The following is a 16689-nucleotide window of genomic DNA, read 5'->3' on the forward strand; positions in this document are numbered from 1 at the left end:
TAACAAATTATGTCAACAACATACGTACTAATCTCTTTTGCAACAAACTCAGCCTTAATTTTTTAAACAAACTAAACATATCGAAATTTAAAAGGAATACCTCATATTAAAATATACTATAATCATTAAAATTGATATAAATATTCGATATATTGATATATATAAACCAACAAAAAAACCCAAGTAATATTGGAATTCAATTAATACTGTTACTAAAGAGTGTATATCATGGCGAGATGTGTTAAAACTTGTATAGTTACGTAATTTTTTAGTGATGGTGCGGATAAAAACTTCGAACCATTAATTGTCAATTATACAGATAATTTGCTATCTCATACATAAACTATAAAATATTATTATGAGGCTTTTAACATGCAAAAGATATTAGAACACAAATAATGTTTTGTTTTATTTTTATTGGTTGAAATGAAAGTCACTGAAGAATAACAGTCGAAGAATACAAGCGTAACGCATATTTCTCTCATGACATGCCATTTCTACATCCGATTTTACATATCAGTTGTATTTCTATTTTTATTTATCTATCAAATTTTTATTGATCGTAATATTATATATCTCATTATCTCATACTATGTAGGATATATGTCATACTGACGTAAGGATGAAATGCAGAAAACTACAAAAACGAAGCTTTTTTTTTTTGCACGATTACAGAACGATGATGATACGATCGGAAAAAATCATCATGGCCGTGACAGACACGTGGGGTAGTGAGCTCCATGAATAAAGAAACGAAATTGTATTCCTTGTAGCAATGACGGTCAAAAGAAAAGCGCTTTAATTAGTCCACTCCTATCTTAAGTTATGGTTATTAATTATGATTTACGGTCAGTTTAATTATTCGCTTAATTAATTACAGTTTATATGACAAAATCAACATAATGTTCTTATGGTTTCTTTGGTAATTTATCAATTTAAAATTTATTACATGCCACTCATTCTCATAATAGATGTCGCAAATGTAATATCACAACATTTGTAGAGTGTTTGATGACATGACAATGACATAGTCATAAGGTGTGTACATCTATACTTTGCATCTTGTTTTTCTGTTGAAACCTGAATTTACATCGAATTCAAATATTTATAAAATGGATTGTGTATGATTTGCTACTTCTTATTTTTCATATAGATATATTAATTTACATGTGACATATAATTACTTAACTTATATCTATTATAGTATTATTATACAACTAGCTAACTAAAAGTTACAAATATGTTATATACTCTTAGCTGAATCTTTTGATTCATATATGTTATATATTAATTTGTGTCCATTTACGATCAATATAAGTTATTTTGTCATGGTGAAATTAAGGAGTTGTTACATTTTAGATTTTACTTGTATGTTTTTTTTTGTTCACAATTCATGCAATCATCTAACTGATAAAAACAAATTTGGCAATAAAGGTAAGATTTTAAGTTTCTGTGTTTGTAATTTTGCTTGGTTATTTTTATCACGAATTCGTGGAGCAAAACGAATTTTGGGACAGCACCGTTCCAAGAACCGTCTACATGAAAAATATTTACATGAAGTCCCCGATCATCATTATGCAATTGGTTCTACCGGTACCACACATTATCAATACAACTGGCTAAAAACTAAGCATGGTCAGACTCTTAGTAGGTGGTGTCCAGAATACTGTGGTCGATCAAACTAATGTTTTTTATGAACCCAAAATGTTATAAACTTGACACACAATTTCTTGGACGCCAAACACAAAAATATGTAAATTAGTCATGTTTCCTATATCAAAATTTGAATACGTGACCTTGAGGCGCACTACTTTTGAGAACTCTCATAGACACCAAGAGAACTACATATGATTAGGTAAAAACTGAGAATTAATTGGGACTGAGAAAATATGGAATTATTCACATGTAATAAGTCACATTTGTTTTGTAGACATTCTACAAATTATATAACATCTAAATATGGAACAGTATTTTATGGTTCATGAACTTATAAACATGTAATGATTTTTTATTTGGCTAAAACATGTGAAACTGGTGATAGTTGAAAAAGTACTTATAAACTTCTAATTGTCTTCTGAGAAAGTAATTTAAACAAAAAACTGTAATCATTTGACACGCTAAAATTTTGGTTTATGTACTACTGATTAGTGGTTGACCAGTGAAAAGTAGTAGTCTTCTTATAAGTTTTACTTTTTTTTTAGGTAAAGTTGACTCCTAGTTTATCTCTTATTCAATTTATTTTCTTGATTACAATTAAAGGTCAACGCAGAACTCAAGATCAATACGACTCTTCTAGATATCGTGCCAAGAACACGACAAGAGCCGCCCCACGCTTTTACTCTAGTTTTGTCATTTTCATTTGTTCTTTTTGTTTTCCGAAAAATTCTAATAAATATGAATAAAATTCAAAGTTAGTAGTAAAACCCAGGATCATTTGAAAGATCAAAAATAATTTATTCTAATCGAAGATTATGCCTATAGTTTTTGAAGTAATAGTTGAGATATAAAGAGAGAGCGATCTCTTGCTATACTTGGATATAACATTTGCAACTAAAAAGAATATAGTTTGCAAATATTGTTGTTTTATAATAGAGCATGTTATTTAAGTCAAATTACATACACTAATAAAACTTGAATAAAATAATAACATTTCACTAACCTTTGTTTTTTCTTTAAACATATATAAATCACTTTCTCTAACCTTTGTTATGCAAAAATATCCTACGTTCCTAAAATACAGTTATATGTTTAAAACTCTATACGAAAATGCAGTCATTATTCTTCTTGAGCTATTTTGCATCCGCAACTCATCACCTTCACACTAGTATAAGAAGGTTACAAGCTCTGATAGACTACAACATTGATAATAAATTGTAATCATCTTCATCATTTTTAAAATAAGATTATATATTGCCCCTATATTAATTGTAAGAACATTTTACAAAATCTGTTTAAATGTTATACAGTAATTAATAAAACCGTGTATAAACTATACAGTACTAGTATCTTTTTTTGTTCACTTTATAGACATAGTAAATTGTACTATAATTAAACTTTATGTCTTTTTTTTCCTATATTCGTAAGAACAACACGTAGTCAACATTAATAATTATTATTTTTGTTGCCGCAATATATTTCACTTGTAGTCTATGACTAAAAACAAATAAATTATTTTTAATGAGATGCGAAATGAGATAAGTATGCTTGATTGCATCAGGCCGAAATTCGGTAAACTTGAGAATCTCTATTACTTATTTAATTTTCATTTGTTATAGATTTTCTCCGTAATTTTCGTTTTAGTAGAGAAAGCAATCATCATAATTTCGCAGACTTCTAAGAAGGTTTCGAGAGAAGAAATGAATAAACAACGTCAATGGGTTTTAGAGTCTTCGGGGTGTGGTAGTCTCCATGGTCCCACTTGTAAGTTGTAAGTCAATTCCGGTATAAGTTGCCAAAAACTAATACAATTTGACTCGTTCTATTTCTTACTTTTTAGGCACTGATTTTAAAATGTAATGAAAACAATATGAGTTAACATTTTACTCGGTTGAAGTTTGTGTATTACATTTGTGAAGTGACATCAGGAATGAGCTGGATTTGTGAACGAGCTTCTCGCAAAGCTGGAGATCCTGATTTGGGTTATGCATGCATGTGGAGTCTACTAGAATTGTGCTATTTTTAGACAAACTATTAGACCATCTCCAACAATATTTTTTTAGTAGAAGCTCTAATGAATTTTTTAATATTAATTTTGAAAATTTTATACTTAAGAGGTTGTGTAATGATTTTAATTTTTTTATGTGTCCAATGCTAGACAGACTCTTAAGTTAGAGTTCTTAAAGAATTCAATTTTTGAAAATTATTTTAGTTTAAATGTATAAAAAAGTTGAAGTGTATGAAATTTGTGTTTAAGTTAAAAGATATGAATATGATTCATTTGGTTACAACACATATGATTCATTTGGTGTTTAAGTTCAAGAGATTTATTTGAGTAAAATAAACACAGAAATTTGTAAAACATCTTATCTAATATTAGCATAGAGGAGAAGAAGAAGATTTGTGATACATCTTCAGTTTAATCATATAATTGTTGTTTCTATTTTGAAATTTCGTGTTCAAATTCACATGACTTTAGATTTCTTTTGTTCAATTTATTTGATTGCACTATGCCAGTAAGAGCATCATTATTGGTTAACTCTTAAATTAGTTCTTAGGCTAAGAATGAGATGTTCTTTGCAATCAATTACAAAAAAAAAATCCTAAGAATTAATCTAAGAGACAACCAATAATGGTGCTCTAAGGCACTAAATTCTGGTTTTGTTCGGTTCATAACTTCATATTGTAATTTGTAACTTGTGTAAGAAAACTCATAAATATCTAGAGTGGACTGGACTATAAATGTTTCTTGTTTCTTATCTCGGCCCATCAAAAACACGAAGCCCACGATAATTGACTAAGTCGTTTTATACAGCTTTTGAATTTTATGTATTCATCAGTAGTTTGACCAAAAAAAAAAATGTACTCATCAGGATAAATAATTTGCGACGTCGGTTGTCGGACCTTTTGAAGTTTATACCTAATTTGATTTCTATTGATTATCGAATTTGTTTCGTTTACTCAGATTCATATTCAGCACATACACTTAAGTTAAGGATGATTATTTCTAAGGGTTCAAATAAGGTTGAAATCTTCACATTCAGTTTCAAATTTGATCAAATTCATATTGAATTATACATGTGTATCCAATGAATTTTTATTGGGATCCACTCAAATTACTAGAACATCTTGCTTCACTTGTCTTGACTTGATAATGCTCTTTGAGATTCTTGAATCTTAAGCCTGTTTTTTTTTAAAAAAGAACATATTTGAATCTGTGTTAGCTGATATAGAATAAGAGTAAGAAACTCGAAATACCAGATTAAGAAGTATGAGAGACAAAAATAGATGGTCTGCCTCCTGAACAAAGAAGACAAAGACAAGAACCGGCTGCTTCTGATTCACCTTGAACGATAGAAAGATTACAAAGGTTCGTAGGAAAGATATATATTATCTATTGGTTAGTTGCTAATTTGCTATAAGCTCTTAGTGTTTTTCTTGTAAAATCATCTATAGTATCATAAAACCTTCTTGAACAACATCGACGTTTTGAACTGCAAACGTTAAAGATTGTTAAAGGTCCAATGCAAGGCTTGCATGCAACTGCATGGGCAAACATTTTTCTACTTTTGAATGCTCTTCATCTTACGATGAGGCCAACATAATAAACCTTCTTTCCTACAAAATTTTCTTTGCCACGTATGAAAAGATTTATTTTTGCAACTTTTTTAATTTTTTAGAAAGAGGATCGTGTGGATAAAACGAGAAGAACTACACTTATACACTTTCCTCTTTCTAAAGAAGATGCAAAAAAAAAAATGAATCTTTGTGGTAAAATAAACTTCGCAGGAAAATGGGGTTGTTGCGTTGGCCTCACCGCAAAATCAAAAGAGCATTGAAAAGAGAAATCGTGCTTAAAGTGAAAATTTGAGAAGTTGTAGAATGATATCAAATTGAGAACCTTAACGAAGCACTTATAATGAAGCACTTGAGGACCTTGAGTAACGTTTTATAAATTGAGATTTTTCTATTTATTTAGATAGTATAGTCTTTATGAGATAATAAATAACTTTTTGTTGGTGTTGACTGTTGAAGTTCTACAATTCAATTAAGAAAACGTTATATGTGCATTAATTCTTGATTCTCATAATGATCATCATACGGTTTTGTTTATGTATATATTGATTTTTGTATAGAACTGAGGAAATGGAGATATTTTACTTTTATAGGTTTTAGATATTTTCCAAAGTTTTATTTTTAACACACTTTTTTATTTACAGAGCTACCCAAAAACGATACTTAATAAGCTTATATAAATGAAAAATGTTCATCGTCGTACAAAGTTTTAGGGAGAAAGCAAGATTGATTTAACATTGCTACTATATAGTTCATAAACTAATATAAATTTTAGGAAGCCATTATTCCGGACTGGTATCATTTTTTTGTGTGTTAAAAAAAGTTTTTTTTTTCTAAAAGAAATGGTTTATTATATCGTCAAAGAATTCTAAATGTAAATAGTTTTATATTTCATTCAAATTTATATAAACTTTACAAATAAGCAATGAATTTTACCACTACTTTTTTTAAAATACAAACAAACATGTAATGTTAAATACATTTTAGTGTTATTAGCGATATGTTTTCATTGTTTTTGCAGAACTTCGGCAATCCATTGTTGGCTCAAGGTTTGGATGACTCACATCCACTAAGTCTAGAGCCATTTTCCATAACAACCCCATCTTTAATGTCTCCTTGCCATATGCTATCACACTCAACACTTTTGGTCTTTACATTTTGCGCATCCCATGAATATGGAGATCTATTTTTTCTGCGTAAAAAATTCAGACTGGTATATTTCATCCAAAATAAATATATTAAACTGAGAATCTATTGGCTGCAAGATCTATTACTTCTCACCACACATCTCATTATCGAAATATATTACAACATCACAAGTCCATAATCCATTCACCCGATGAAGAAAAGTTAGGTGGTTAATACTAATGGATAAGGCAATGTAGTGCATCTCTGAAGTATGCTCTGAAGTTATATATAGTGAGTTTGTTGTAAATTATACCTCACCATTCTTTTGTTGCATTTTCAGCAATAGTCTGAAGAGGCCGCTAAATCATCACTTGATCGATGAGTTGTGGTTATAATGATATTTGATTTTGTATTTGCTTGGATAATTAAAAAATTTGGAGGGCGAGAAAAAAAATCACATATACATGTGTGCAAAACTTGCAATTAAATTATTAGAAAAAGAGTTTTATGCTATAATTTAATTTAAATTCTATGTCATTTATTTAAAACTGAAAATAATAATTCTGCTAGTGAATGAATTAAAATGTGGAGTAATGTCGGATCATTTTAACTCTCAGATGTTCTCTCTGTTTCATTATTTTATTTGATGTTTTGGCACACCAATTAAAATAAAATTAAATATCGTTTAATTTGAAATAATTTTTTCTTCTAAAACATCACTTAATTTAAAACAGAGGAAGTATTACAAGCTTTAGTTGGAAATCAAAATAATTTTTAAATATTTATTTTATGTAATTTCTGTACTTCATATTTCAATATAGAAACTGTGTCATTTTCAGTTCCGTTTGGGTTCCTTTTTTGATCCCACAGCCCAAGTTCCTTGTACCATTTTTCAGACAAGACAAAAGAATAACGTCTAAATGGAAGACTGACTTAACGAAACCTTTTAAAAAGAAGTAACGAAACTATTCATTAGCATACTAATCAAAATCAGTAGGCGAAATTTGGTGAGAAGTTTACACTGTCCATGAATCATGATAATCAACAACAACATTTATAAATTCAATACAATTAATGAGTTACTATTGGAATGAGTCTGGATTTTTTTTAGATAAGTAAAATTTTTGCAATCTTTATCTTGATTAGTATTTAAAATCAATTAATTTATGTTTTAAGTGTAAACTAAAATAAGGTAGAAAAAAGAGATAAAAACAATAATGTGTGATACACTTAACCATGATTGGTACTTTGGATCCACTAATTTATGTTTTAAGAAAATGATATTCCATTATAATGTTTCCCGGAAACAAACCGTGATTTGCGGATGTTACAACGTCAATTAGTTCAACATGGCTTTACTTAAGGCAAAAGACTACAAATTCAAATAGTGAGACTATACAGATAATAATATTATTAAAAATTAAGTGGATTGTTTTTCAAATCATTAACATGGTACAAAAATTATTTAAATATATGTATATTTGAAATAATCACAATTTTTCACAAAACACAACTCATTGCTAACCAGCTCATATGCTAAAAAAGACAACTCATTTCTCCACTCTTTTGACAAAAACAGAGCACCAAACATTAAACCCTTCAAAAACACAAATCTCACCATCACACGTAAAAAAAGAAAATATGTCTATGCTTCTTCTTCTTCTTCTTCTTGTCCCATTCATTACTCCATCTTCGCAATCTTCCATTCGAAACCTCCTCGAAGCTCGCGGTTTACCAGGTGGTTTGTTTCCAGACAACGTGGAGAGTTATAGTCTAGATGATAAGACAGGAGAGCTCGAAGTTCAGCTACAAAATCCTTGTTTCGCTCGGTTCGAAAACAGAGTATATTTTGATCGTGTGATTAAAGCAAATTTAAGCTATGGTGGGCTTGTTGGACTTGAAGGTTTAACACAAGAAGAGCTTTTTCTTTGGTTACCTGTTAAAGGCATTGCAGTGAATGATCCTTCTTCTGGACTTGTTCTCTTCGATATCGGTGTTGCTCATAAACAAATCTCTCGTTCTCTCTTTGAAGATCCTCCTGTTTGTTATCCTCCTGGTGAGTCAAAGTTTGTTCCTCAAAACGTTTTAGTGTTTAATGCCAAGTGTTTTATTTATTGGTAACATATATATGATCTTGAACAGAATATTTTTGTAGTAATAATTGTATGTTTTTATTTGTAGGATCTATAATGGAGAAGTTAGAAAAAAGCAAGATGGATATTCAGCTCAAGAGATGAATGAGTTTTTTTTTTTTTGGGGTTGTGTAAGATTCAAAACTCAAACTTGTCTCTTTGAAACTTGAACAAAAAATGTGTTTTTTTCTTTCTTCTTTTACCTTTTTGTTCGGGGTTGTTTGGGAAACCGTGGAAAGTGTCGGGAGATATGTGTAAAATCTGGAAAGAAGGGAGGAAAATTTTGGAACTTTGTATAAATTATGGGGTCCATAAAGTAATCAATTTTGTCACTTGTCAATTATTTTTCTTTTCTTTATATAGAGGGAATATAGAGTACTTTAGATATTTGTTTAACTTTTGCTTTAATTTTTGAGGAATGATGTTTTCGTTTAATCATTATCCTCTAGCATAATCATTGACATAGAATTATTCTTTGAATGGAAGCTCAAAGCTGCATTTGTTACCAAACAGGCAATCACAGCTGTTAACCTAAACACAACTGACGGATTATAAAATTCTAGCACTGAAATACCTATTTAAAACTTTCACTCATTTTTACACAAGAAGTTTAAAAAAAAAAAAAATCAGGTAGATATTTCGGGTAAAATAAATACTCCCATTTGTACCAAAATAAATGATGTTTAACTTTTTTACACAAAGATCAGAAGTTATTATATTTTTTTCCGAAATAAAAACGTAATTTATTTATTTATACATATTCAATAAATGATAAAATAAAATATAAATAGTCATAAGGAAAAAATATAAAAATTTTGCATAGAAAAAAAAGAACACGGGTCAATTTCAAACCACCAATTATTCTGATATCACAGATGTCAATACGCGTCAGAGTGTGATATATGTTAGTTATATGCGATTTTAGTAACATTTTTGGAATTTTCAGTGTTGAATATCACATGTATATCGTTGATCAAATTATTTTAGTAAACATGTTTTCACCAGTTTTATTTGAATTTATAGTCATTTCACCAATTGATTCTAGAATATATTTAAAATTCTTAAATGATATAAAGGTAGTTGAAATTAGATAACCTAACATTTTTTATGTTAACCAAACTTTTTAATTAAAAATAATATATTTATAGGCACAACCTATTGTAAATTTTTTAATTTACATAGTTTTAAGTAAACGAGATAAAAGAATCAGTTGGTGATCTTCAAATCGGATAAAGTGTTATGAGTGTATAGGAGATTTTGATACAAATTGAATTCTTTTTGGAGTCATATATTTTGTCTATGCTCACCACAGCATCGGAAGATCTTCCATCACAAAACAGTTCACATTTGTGGTGGACACGAGAGATGAAGAATCTGTCTCAAGGTTTAATCACTGTGGTATTATATAGTAAAAATTTTATGATGATATTAAATCATGATTTTGGCTATGTTAAAATTTGAGGTTTTTGGTTCTAAGGATTTTTTTTGCTAGATTTATGTTAATATCTAAAGTTTAAGAAATTTGATAATAATTATAGTTACGTGACATAATTCAAATTTATGATGAACTACATTTACTATATATAGCCCTCGAGATAATAATGTTATACATTTATTTAGTAGATATATTATTAGATAATTCAAAACTTAAATTACATTATTTTGTTTATATATTTCATATTATGTTAAAGTTTAATTGATAAATGATATTTTTACGAAAAATTTGTATAATACTAAAGATAAATTTTAAAAACATCAATTTCGTTTTATTTTTATTAATAGTACATAAAGAAAAATAAATAAATTAAATTAATTTGTGACTATTTTGGTATATGATCAATGCTCGTCTTTTTAAGTAGTAATCGTGTCTGTTACAGGTGAATGAACCCAACAAAAATCTTCGACGAGCATCTTCTGCTTTCTTCATCTCTGAATGATCAATTTCTAGAATCAGATCGGATATTTCGATGAAGAATCGTTCTTTAGGGTTTTGGGCGATCGGGGTTTTGCTCATCGGAAGCTTGATCGGAGCTACGGAAGGCTCGATTCATGAGTACAACAACGAAAAGTTCACTGCAAAATTCAATGCTCGCTTCTTCCATGGTGGTAGCGAAGGTCTTTACGCTTCCAAATCTCAAGATCTAAACTCTTCTTCTTCTTCTGATAATTCTTTTAAAGGCAAGTCCTTTATAAGGTCAGTTTCACTCTTTCTGAATCAGCTTCATAATTCAAAGTTTGTGCATTTGGAATCGTACTGATTCAAAGTTTGTTCCTTTTAGGTTTGATGATGTAACATTTGTGAGGACAAAGGAATCTGCTAGTAAACAGAATGCAATGCAGTCAACTTCAGGATTAGTGGAAGCAATTATACTTGAGGTAAAAGACCGTGATAGAATCGGTGGTACTTTTCTCAAATCCGAAGTGATTTGTTGCACGCCGGAGCTAGCTGATACTGGATCTTGTAGTCTTGGGGAAGTTATCATTAAGAGAGAGTCTAATGATGTTGAGTGGCCAAGACAGATCAAGACATTCTTTAAAGGGAATAAGACTGAAGTTAACATGTCCCCTGAAACTGTGGTTATCAATAAGACTGGGATGTATTATCTTTATTTCATGATATGTGACCCGGAATTGGATGGTACTAGGATCAAGGGGAGAACAGTTTGGAAGAACCCTGATGGTTATTTACCTGGAAAGGTTGCTCCTTTAATGAACGTTTTTGGCTTTATGTCGTTAGCGTATATTTTGCTTGGTCTAGTTTGGTTTGTGAGGTTTGTTCAGTTTTGGAAGGATATAATTCAGTTGCATTATCATATCACTTTGGTTATTGCTCTTGGTATGTGTGAAATGGCTGTTCGATACTTTGAGTATGTTAATTTTAACTCCACTGGGATGAGGCCAATGGATGTTACCCTATGGGCGGTGACCTTTTCTTCTATAAAGAAGACGCTTTCTAGGCTTCTTCTTCTGGTAGTCTCTATGGGTTATGGTGTTGTAAAGCCTACCCTTGGTGGTATAACCTCGAGGATACTTCTACTTGGAGTCATATATTTTGTTGCAACAGAGGCTCTTGAGTTGGTTGAGCATTTGGGAAACATCAATGACTTTTCGGGAAAGACGATGATAGTTTTGGTTATTCCCGTGGCATTACTGGATGCTTGCTTTATTCTGTGGATTTTCTCATCATTGGCAAGAACACTTGAGAAACTTCAGGTAAGATACCACACTTATATCGAATATTGGATACTCATGATCCGTCACATTATTATATCAGAAGGATGTATATATACCATAGGCTTTCATGGGTTTTAACCATGTTATCGTACTTAGATTCCAATTTATGCAGCCTATTCGAGGGAAAATCATATACAATTGCTGCTTAAGCCATCTATGACGATCCAGTTCTTCGTACTCTTTTTTTCAGCTGCTTATCTGTCTAAATTTCACTACAGATTAAGAGAAACATGGCCAAGCTTGAGCTTTATAGGAACTTCACCAATGCACTCGCTATCTCTGTTCTGCTCTCTATCGCTTGGATTGGTTTTGAGGTAACAAATCGCTACTCTAGTGACTGTGTCTCGTGTATAACATGAAACCCCTAGTCAGAGGAGTGTAACTGAAATCAAATTCTTCTATGTGTCTGTATCAGCTATACTTCAACGGAACTGACCCTCTAATCGAACTCTGGCGAATGGCGTGGATCATTCCAGCTTTTTGGAATTTACTCTCTTATGGTCTGTTAGCAGTCATATGCATCCTTTGGGCTCCATCAAATAATCCTACAAGGTTCTAATACTTCCATTAGCGTTTACTCAAATGTTTTGGACTCCGATGGTCCCAATGGGTCAACTGCCAAAGATGTCAAGATTCAAGACACTTATTTGCTCTTCACCGAGAGATTATCATTTTGCACTCAGCTTACCTCTAATTGGTTTAAACCTTTCAGGTACTCATACTTAGCGGAAACAGGGGATGAGTTTGAAGAGGAAGGTATCTCATTGACAGGTAGTGGAATTAAGAGTACAGAAGATGTTGAAAGGAATGAACTTCTATTTGGGCTTCCAGACGACGTTGAAGAGGGCAAACGTGAGTAAGCTCCAGATAGCAAGCGTTAGATAGTCCATACCTCGCCGAGTAGTTTTTAGTGTATGTAACCTTATGTCTTTTATCCGTTGTACCTGAGTAAGTTGTTTACTGACCTTTAAGGACTTGTTTACCAGATCGAAGTTCTTTTAGTCTTATAGAAAGATTTACAGACTGCTTATTTCCAGAGCGTCAAAGGGAACTTTTTTACATTAGAGACTTGAGATATTCGTCGGGAAGTCGTTGATCATCATCATAGCTGTACATTAAAGGAACTGTTCTTGCAATGTTGAGACAAGCTTTTGAGAATGATCTTGAGAATGGACATGGATTCAGACACTCCCTGTTCAAGCGTTTCCATGCTCTAGATATCTTCTGGGCAACATGTGTTCTTGCTTCATCAACAGTTGATCCCTTGTACTCGTTCAGGTAACACTCTACATATGATCCATCAGTTCCATCTTGGTTCTCATCCTGTTAAACAACAAAAACCATATCTAAGATTCGATATCAAGTTTCAGATTCTCTCTAGTCACATTAGTTATCAGTAGTTCAATATAACCTTGGCACTTCCGAGATCATCCCAGAGCCTGAGAATTGTAGCTGCAGATGATACAATCCCCGGGTTACTCTCTATTAGTTCGACTTTCTCTTTTGTTAGTTCTTCGCCTAACAAGATATAGGCATGAAGCATCACTAAATGAACACCTGAACTCACAACCCCATTCTTCATATACTCTTCAGTGGTGGGTAAGTAACCCGAATTAAACCACTTTGCTTCTACCAAGAATGCTTTACACAAACTTGCCCACTGAGAAACAAAGACATCATATTTTTAGTAGGGTTTGAACCAGTTGAGCTATATGATACAAAATATATATACACATTACGTTTTGAATGATAATTACCGATTGTCGAAGAGCGTATGTCGGGTTCCAACCATGTGATTTGTAGATCTTCATGCTAATCTCCGTTGTGATCATATCTAGAGCTTCAAAACAAACCCTCATGTATTTGGGTAGCGTCTTAAGCCCCTTATGATCCCATCTAGACGAATGATTTCATTATGTTTGACAGAATGTTAATCAAGAAAATGTATAAAGTAATTTGTATGTACCTCTCAACAACTCGTGTGAAGATGGTTAGTTCTTCTAGCTCCCCATAGACATCGAAAATGTCATCTATAACATAAACAAGCGATATTGGTTTGGTAAGATCAAGCCTTTGTTCGGTTAAGGTCGGATCTTGAAGAATTTTCATGGACCACGTATGCCATTTTAACGGCTGGCTTCTTGCCTTCTCCACATCTTTTTCTAAACCAAGTTCTGTCCACCATCTGAAACATCAAAAACCATACAAAAACAAAATCGTATATCGGAATTCAATTATTTTCGACAAAAAGTTAACATTGATCTTCAGGGAGTATCATCATTGATTTTACTTAAATGTTTGAGACATTTCTCCTTGAGTCAATGACTTTAGCCTAATGGAATCGATCTCCGCCACTCGTAATAGAGACTGTAACCATTCTGGATCTTCTTGACCCGCGATTTTGATCATGCTTGTGAACCTCTTGGACGTTAATCCTCTTACGGTTTTGTGGCGAGGTTGCGCCAAAGACTTCATTATCTCTTGCTTTTGATGACTTTCTCTACCTGAGCAAAGTTCATTAAGGCGGCTATATGTGAATTCTCTCGCACCGTCGAGTGTTTCTTCACCTTCTACACGGAGCTCAGAAGCTTCAAACAATTCTGTTAGACCCTTGACGTCATTTTTTACTACGTCTTTAAATCCACCCTTCTTGTCTAGGATGTTTTTGAAAATAACTAAATGTTTTATAAAAATTGTAACAGTAAATACGCATATCTCATACGAGCAATATAGTAAGTAAATATATATATATAACATCACATACTTTCTTGAACATAGTGACCCTCTTGTCTCAGCAATCGAAAGCGAAGCGCTATCTCATGGAGATCACCGTTGAATTGGAGGCCTTCTTTGTAAATCATGTGAAGGGTTTGCTCGATCTCTTGTCGAAAATGGAGATCAATGCCTAAACTTTGAATGACATCGATCATCTCCAGGTTCTCGGATGGAACATCTACGTTTGCACTTAGTATATTCTTGATCTTCTTGATATTCAACTCGTGTAAATATTCCTACGTACAAGAACAAACACATTCTTAGTTCTGAAAACAGCATGAGCAACAAAAAGTAAGCAGAATATATATACTAAGGATGTCTTATTATGAAACTGCTTCGAAGGGTTAGAAACTGAAGCATGGACGTTTCTCAAGATCGATCTTTTAGCAGTATTTGCAGGCGACAAAGAATCGACCGTATTGGGAAATTTGGATATCAGAAACGTTGGAGAATTGTTTGGATAAGCAGAAACAAAACAAGAACGTGAACTTATTTTGGTAGCTATTAAGGCCATGATGTATGAACTTAAGTTTTGTTTTGTTTTTGTATGAACTTAAGCTTTTAATGAGAATGGTGTTAAACTTCAAACGAAATGCTCTATACATATAGCGATTATGGATTATAAAGGAGTGGTGGATGTAGCATTTAGGGGACGGGGCCATGCATAATAAAATTCGTTATCAACTATGTTTTGTATATATATATATAATTTGTATCATGTGCATACTAGTGAAAAGCATTAAACTTCAAGCCTCAACCATATATAAATGAATTATAAAGAGTCTTTGTACTAAGCTTTTATTTGAATTACTGGAGTCGTAATTTTAAGATCTTATAGAACTGATACATTCCAATAAGTTTGGCTAGCTAACATTAAGATTAATTGGGTAAATATTAAATGCATTATGTATCATGTTTGGTGGCTTCACTATATTTTTCAACTTAATATAGAAACGGTTTGTATTTATTGTTAGACAAGTTCGGAAGACATCAATTGTGGAAGCAAATCCGAAGAACGTGAAGAACCAAATGATCAACGGAACAAACCAATAATGATGACTGACACTGATATTTTTTTTCCATTTTTCTTTCAGTTTAAAAAGTTTCATTAGAAAATTGGTATTACAAAAACAAGTACAAAGTGCACTACAAAACTTCAGATTTTTTCTTTTAATTATATAAGCCAAGTTATGTGCCATATACTAAAGAAAACAAATACGAAAAAATGAATTTAATGATGCTTCCTTGCGATAAGCTATTTTCTATTATCATGTTAATTTTTGAAACAATTTTTTTTATATAATGATTTGTCAAAGTTTTTCATTAGTTATTTACATATTTAATTGTTCAAAAATTAAAGATGGAAAAATAACTCAATTTTCCTAAGCAATATATTAATGTTAGTATTCATTTTAGATAATTATTCTAGTATAAGATTTAATTAAACCATTAGATAATTTTGATGTATTTTATATTATTAACATTCATAATTATTTGACGTTATTTTTGAATTAAATTTCTTAACTATTTTGACAGATTTGACCAAAAATCACAAAAAAGAAAGTTCAGTTTGATTCCGGCGGTTTGGAAATGTAAAAGTTCAGCTAGATCCATCTGAAAATCACTAAAATTCAGTTAGTCAGCAATTCAGCCTGACTCAGCCAGATTTTTCGGTTACTATTTAGACCAGTGTTTTCACGCCCGACCCGAACCGTCCGGTCCGACCGGTTAACCCGTGACCCGAACACGTTTCCGGTTTGGGTTTAGTGCTAAAACCCAACAAGTTCAAAACCGAAAAAACCCACAAAAACTCGCAATTAACCCGTGACCCGGTGAACCGGTTGAACCGGCCGAGTGTGGGTTTTAAAAAGTTCTCTTGATTTTACAATAAAATATGGGATTTTAGACTTTATTCAATTATTTTTAAAAATTTTTTTCAGTTCTTAAATTCATTTGATGTTTTAGATTTTGGTGAAGACTTTACAATACCGCCTTAAAATTGAATCGAATGGTGAGAGAGACAATCGAGATTAGTTGTTTGAATTCACGATGTTTTATTAATTTATTTCTGTCATTGATGATCTCCTAATATATTTGTTACGGTGTTAGACATTTAGTTGGATTTCAAATTTTTAACCACTTTATTATTATTGTTTGATTATATATATATATATATATTTGGGTGTAA

The 16689-nt window shown here is 31.5% G+C and overlaps 3 protein-coding genes and 1 non-coding gene across 7 annotated transcripts; 2 read left to right on the top strand and 2 right to left on the bottom strand.

The window, feature by feature from the left end:
• The first annotated feature begins 7791 nt into the window (after positions 1–7791).
• AT1G61667 (serine protease, putative (Protein of unknown function, DUF538)) lies at positions 7792–8973 on the top strand. Of its 2 annotated transcripts, none has more exons than NM_001333998.1 (2): positions 7792–8416; positions 8542–8973. In NM_001333998.1, exons 1-2 carry the CDS (start codon positions 7894–7896, stop codon positions 8595–8597), a joined length of 579 nt encoding a protein of 192 aa, NP_001322874.1. In that variant the 5' UTR covers positions 7792–7893; the 3' UTR covers positions 8598–8973. The 2 variants fall into 2 exon arrangements, with proteins under 2 accessions (NP_001322874.1, NP_564783.1); NM_104848.3 differs by having other exon boundaries at positions 7945–8416; positions 8542–8829.
• A 718-nt stretch (positions 8974–9691) lies between these two features.
• AT1G61670 (Lung seven transmembrane receptor family protein) lies at positions 9692–12754 on the top strand (the record flags this gene model as incomplete). 2 transcript variants are annotated; one of them, NM_001333999.1, is made up of 6 exons in its annotated part: positions 9692–9876; positions 10370–10686; positions 10772–11705; positions 11945–12040; positions 12142–12278; positions 12439–12754. In NM_001333999.1, the coding sequence occupies exons 2-6, from the start codon at positions 10460–10462 to the stop codon at positions 12584–12586; spliced, it is 1542 nt and encodes a 513-aa protein (NP_001319287.1). In that variant the 5' UTR covers positions 9692–9876; positions 10370–10459. The 2 variants fall into 2 exon arrangements, with proteins under 2 accessions (NP_001319287.1, NP_176360.2); NM_104849.4 differs by lacking the exon at positions 9692–9876 and having other exon boundaries at positions 10309–10686; positions 12439–12586.
• Positions 12265–12459, bottom strand: AT1G08427. Its single transcript, NR_139428.1, has one exon.
• Positions 12643–15048, bottom strand: TPS14 (terpene synthase 14; the record flags this gene model as incomplete). Of its 2 annotated transcripts, none has more annotated exons than NM_001198357.1 (7): positions 12643–13049; positions 13138–13386; positions 13484–13622; positions 13693–13911; positions 14017–14380; positions 14491–14737; positions 14812–15048. In NM_001198357.1, 7 exons carry the CDS (start codon positions 15013–15015, stop codon positions 12783–12785), a joined length of 1689 nt encoding a protein of 562 aa, NP_001185286.1. The 2 variants fall into 2 exon arrangements, with proteins under 2 accessions (NP_001185286.1, NP_176361.2); NM_104850.2 differs by having other exon boundaries at positions 12783–13049; positions 14017–14401; positions 14812–15015.
• Positions 15049–16689: the final 1641 nt, after the last annotated feature.

Source organism: Arabidopsis thaliana (assembly GCF_000001735.4).
Source record: "Arabidopsis thaliana chromosome 1 sequence".
Lineage (NCBI taxonomy): Eukaryota > Viridiplantae > Streptophyta > Magnoliopsida > Brassicales > Brassicaceae > Arabidopsis > Arabidopsis thaliana.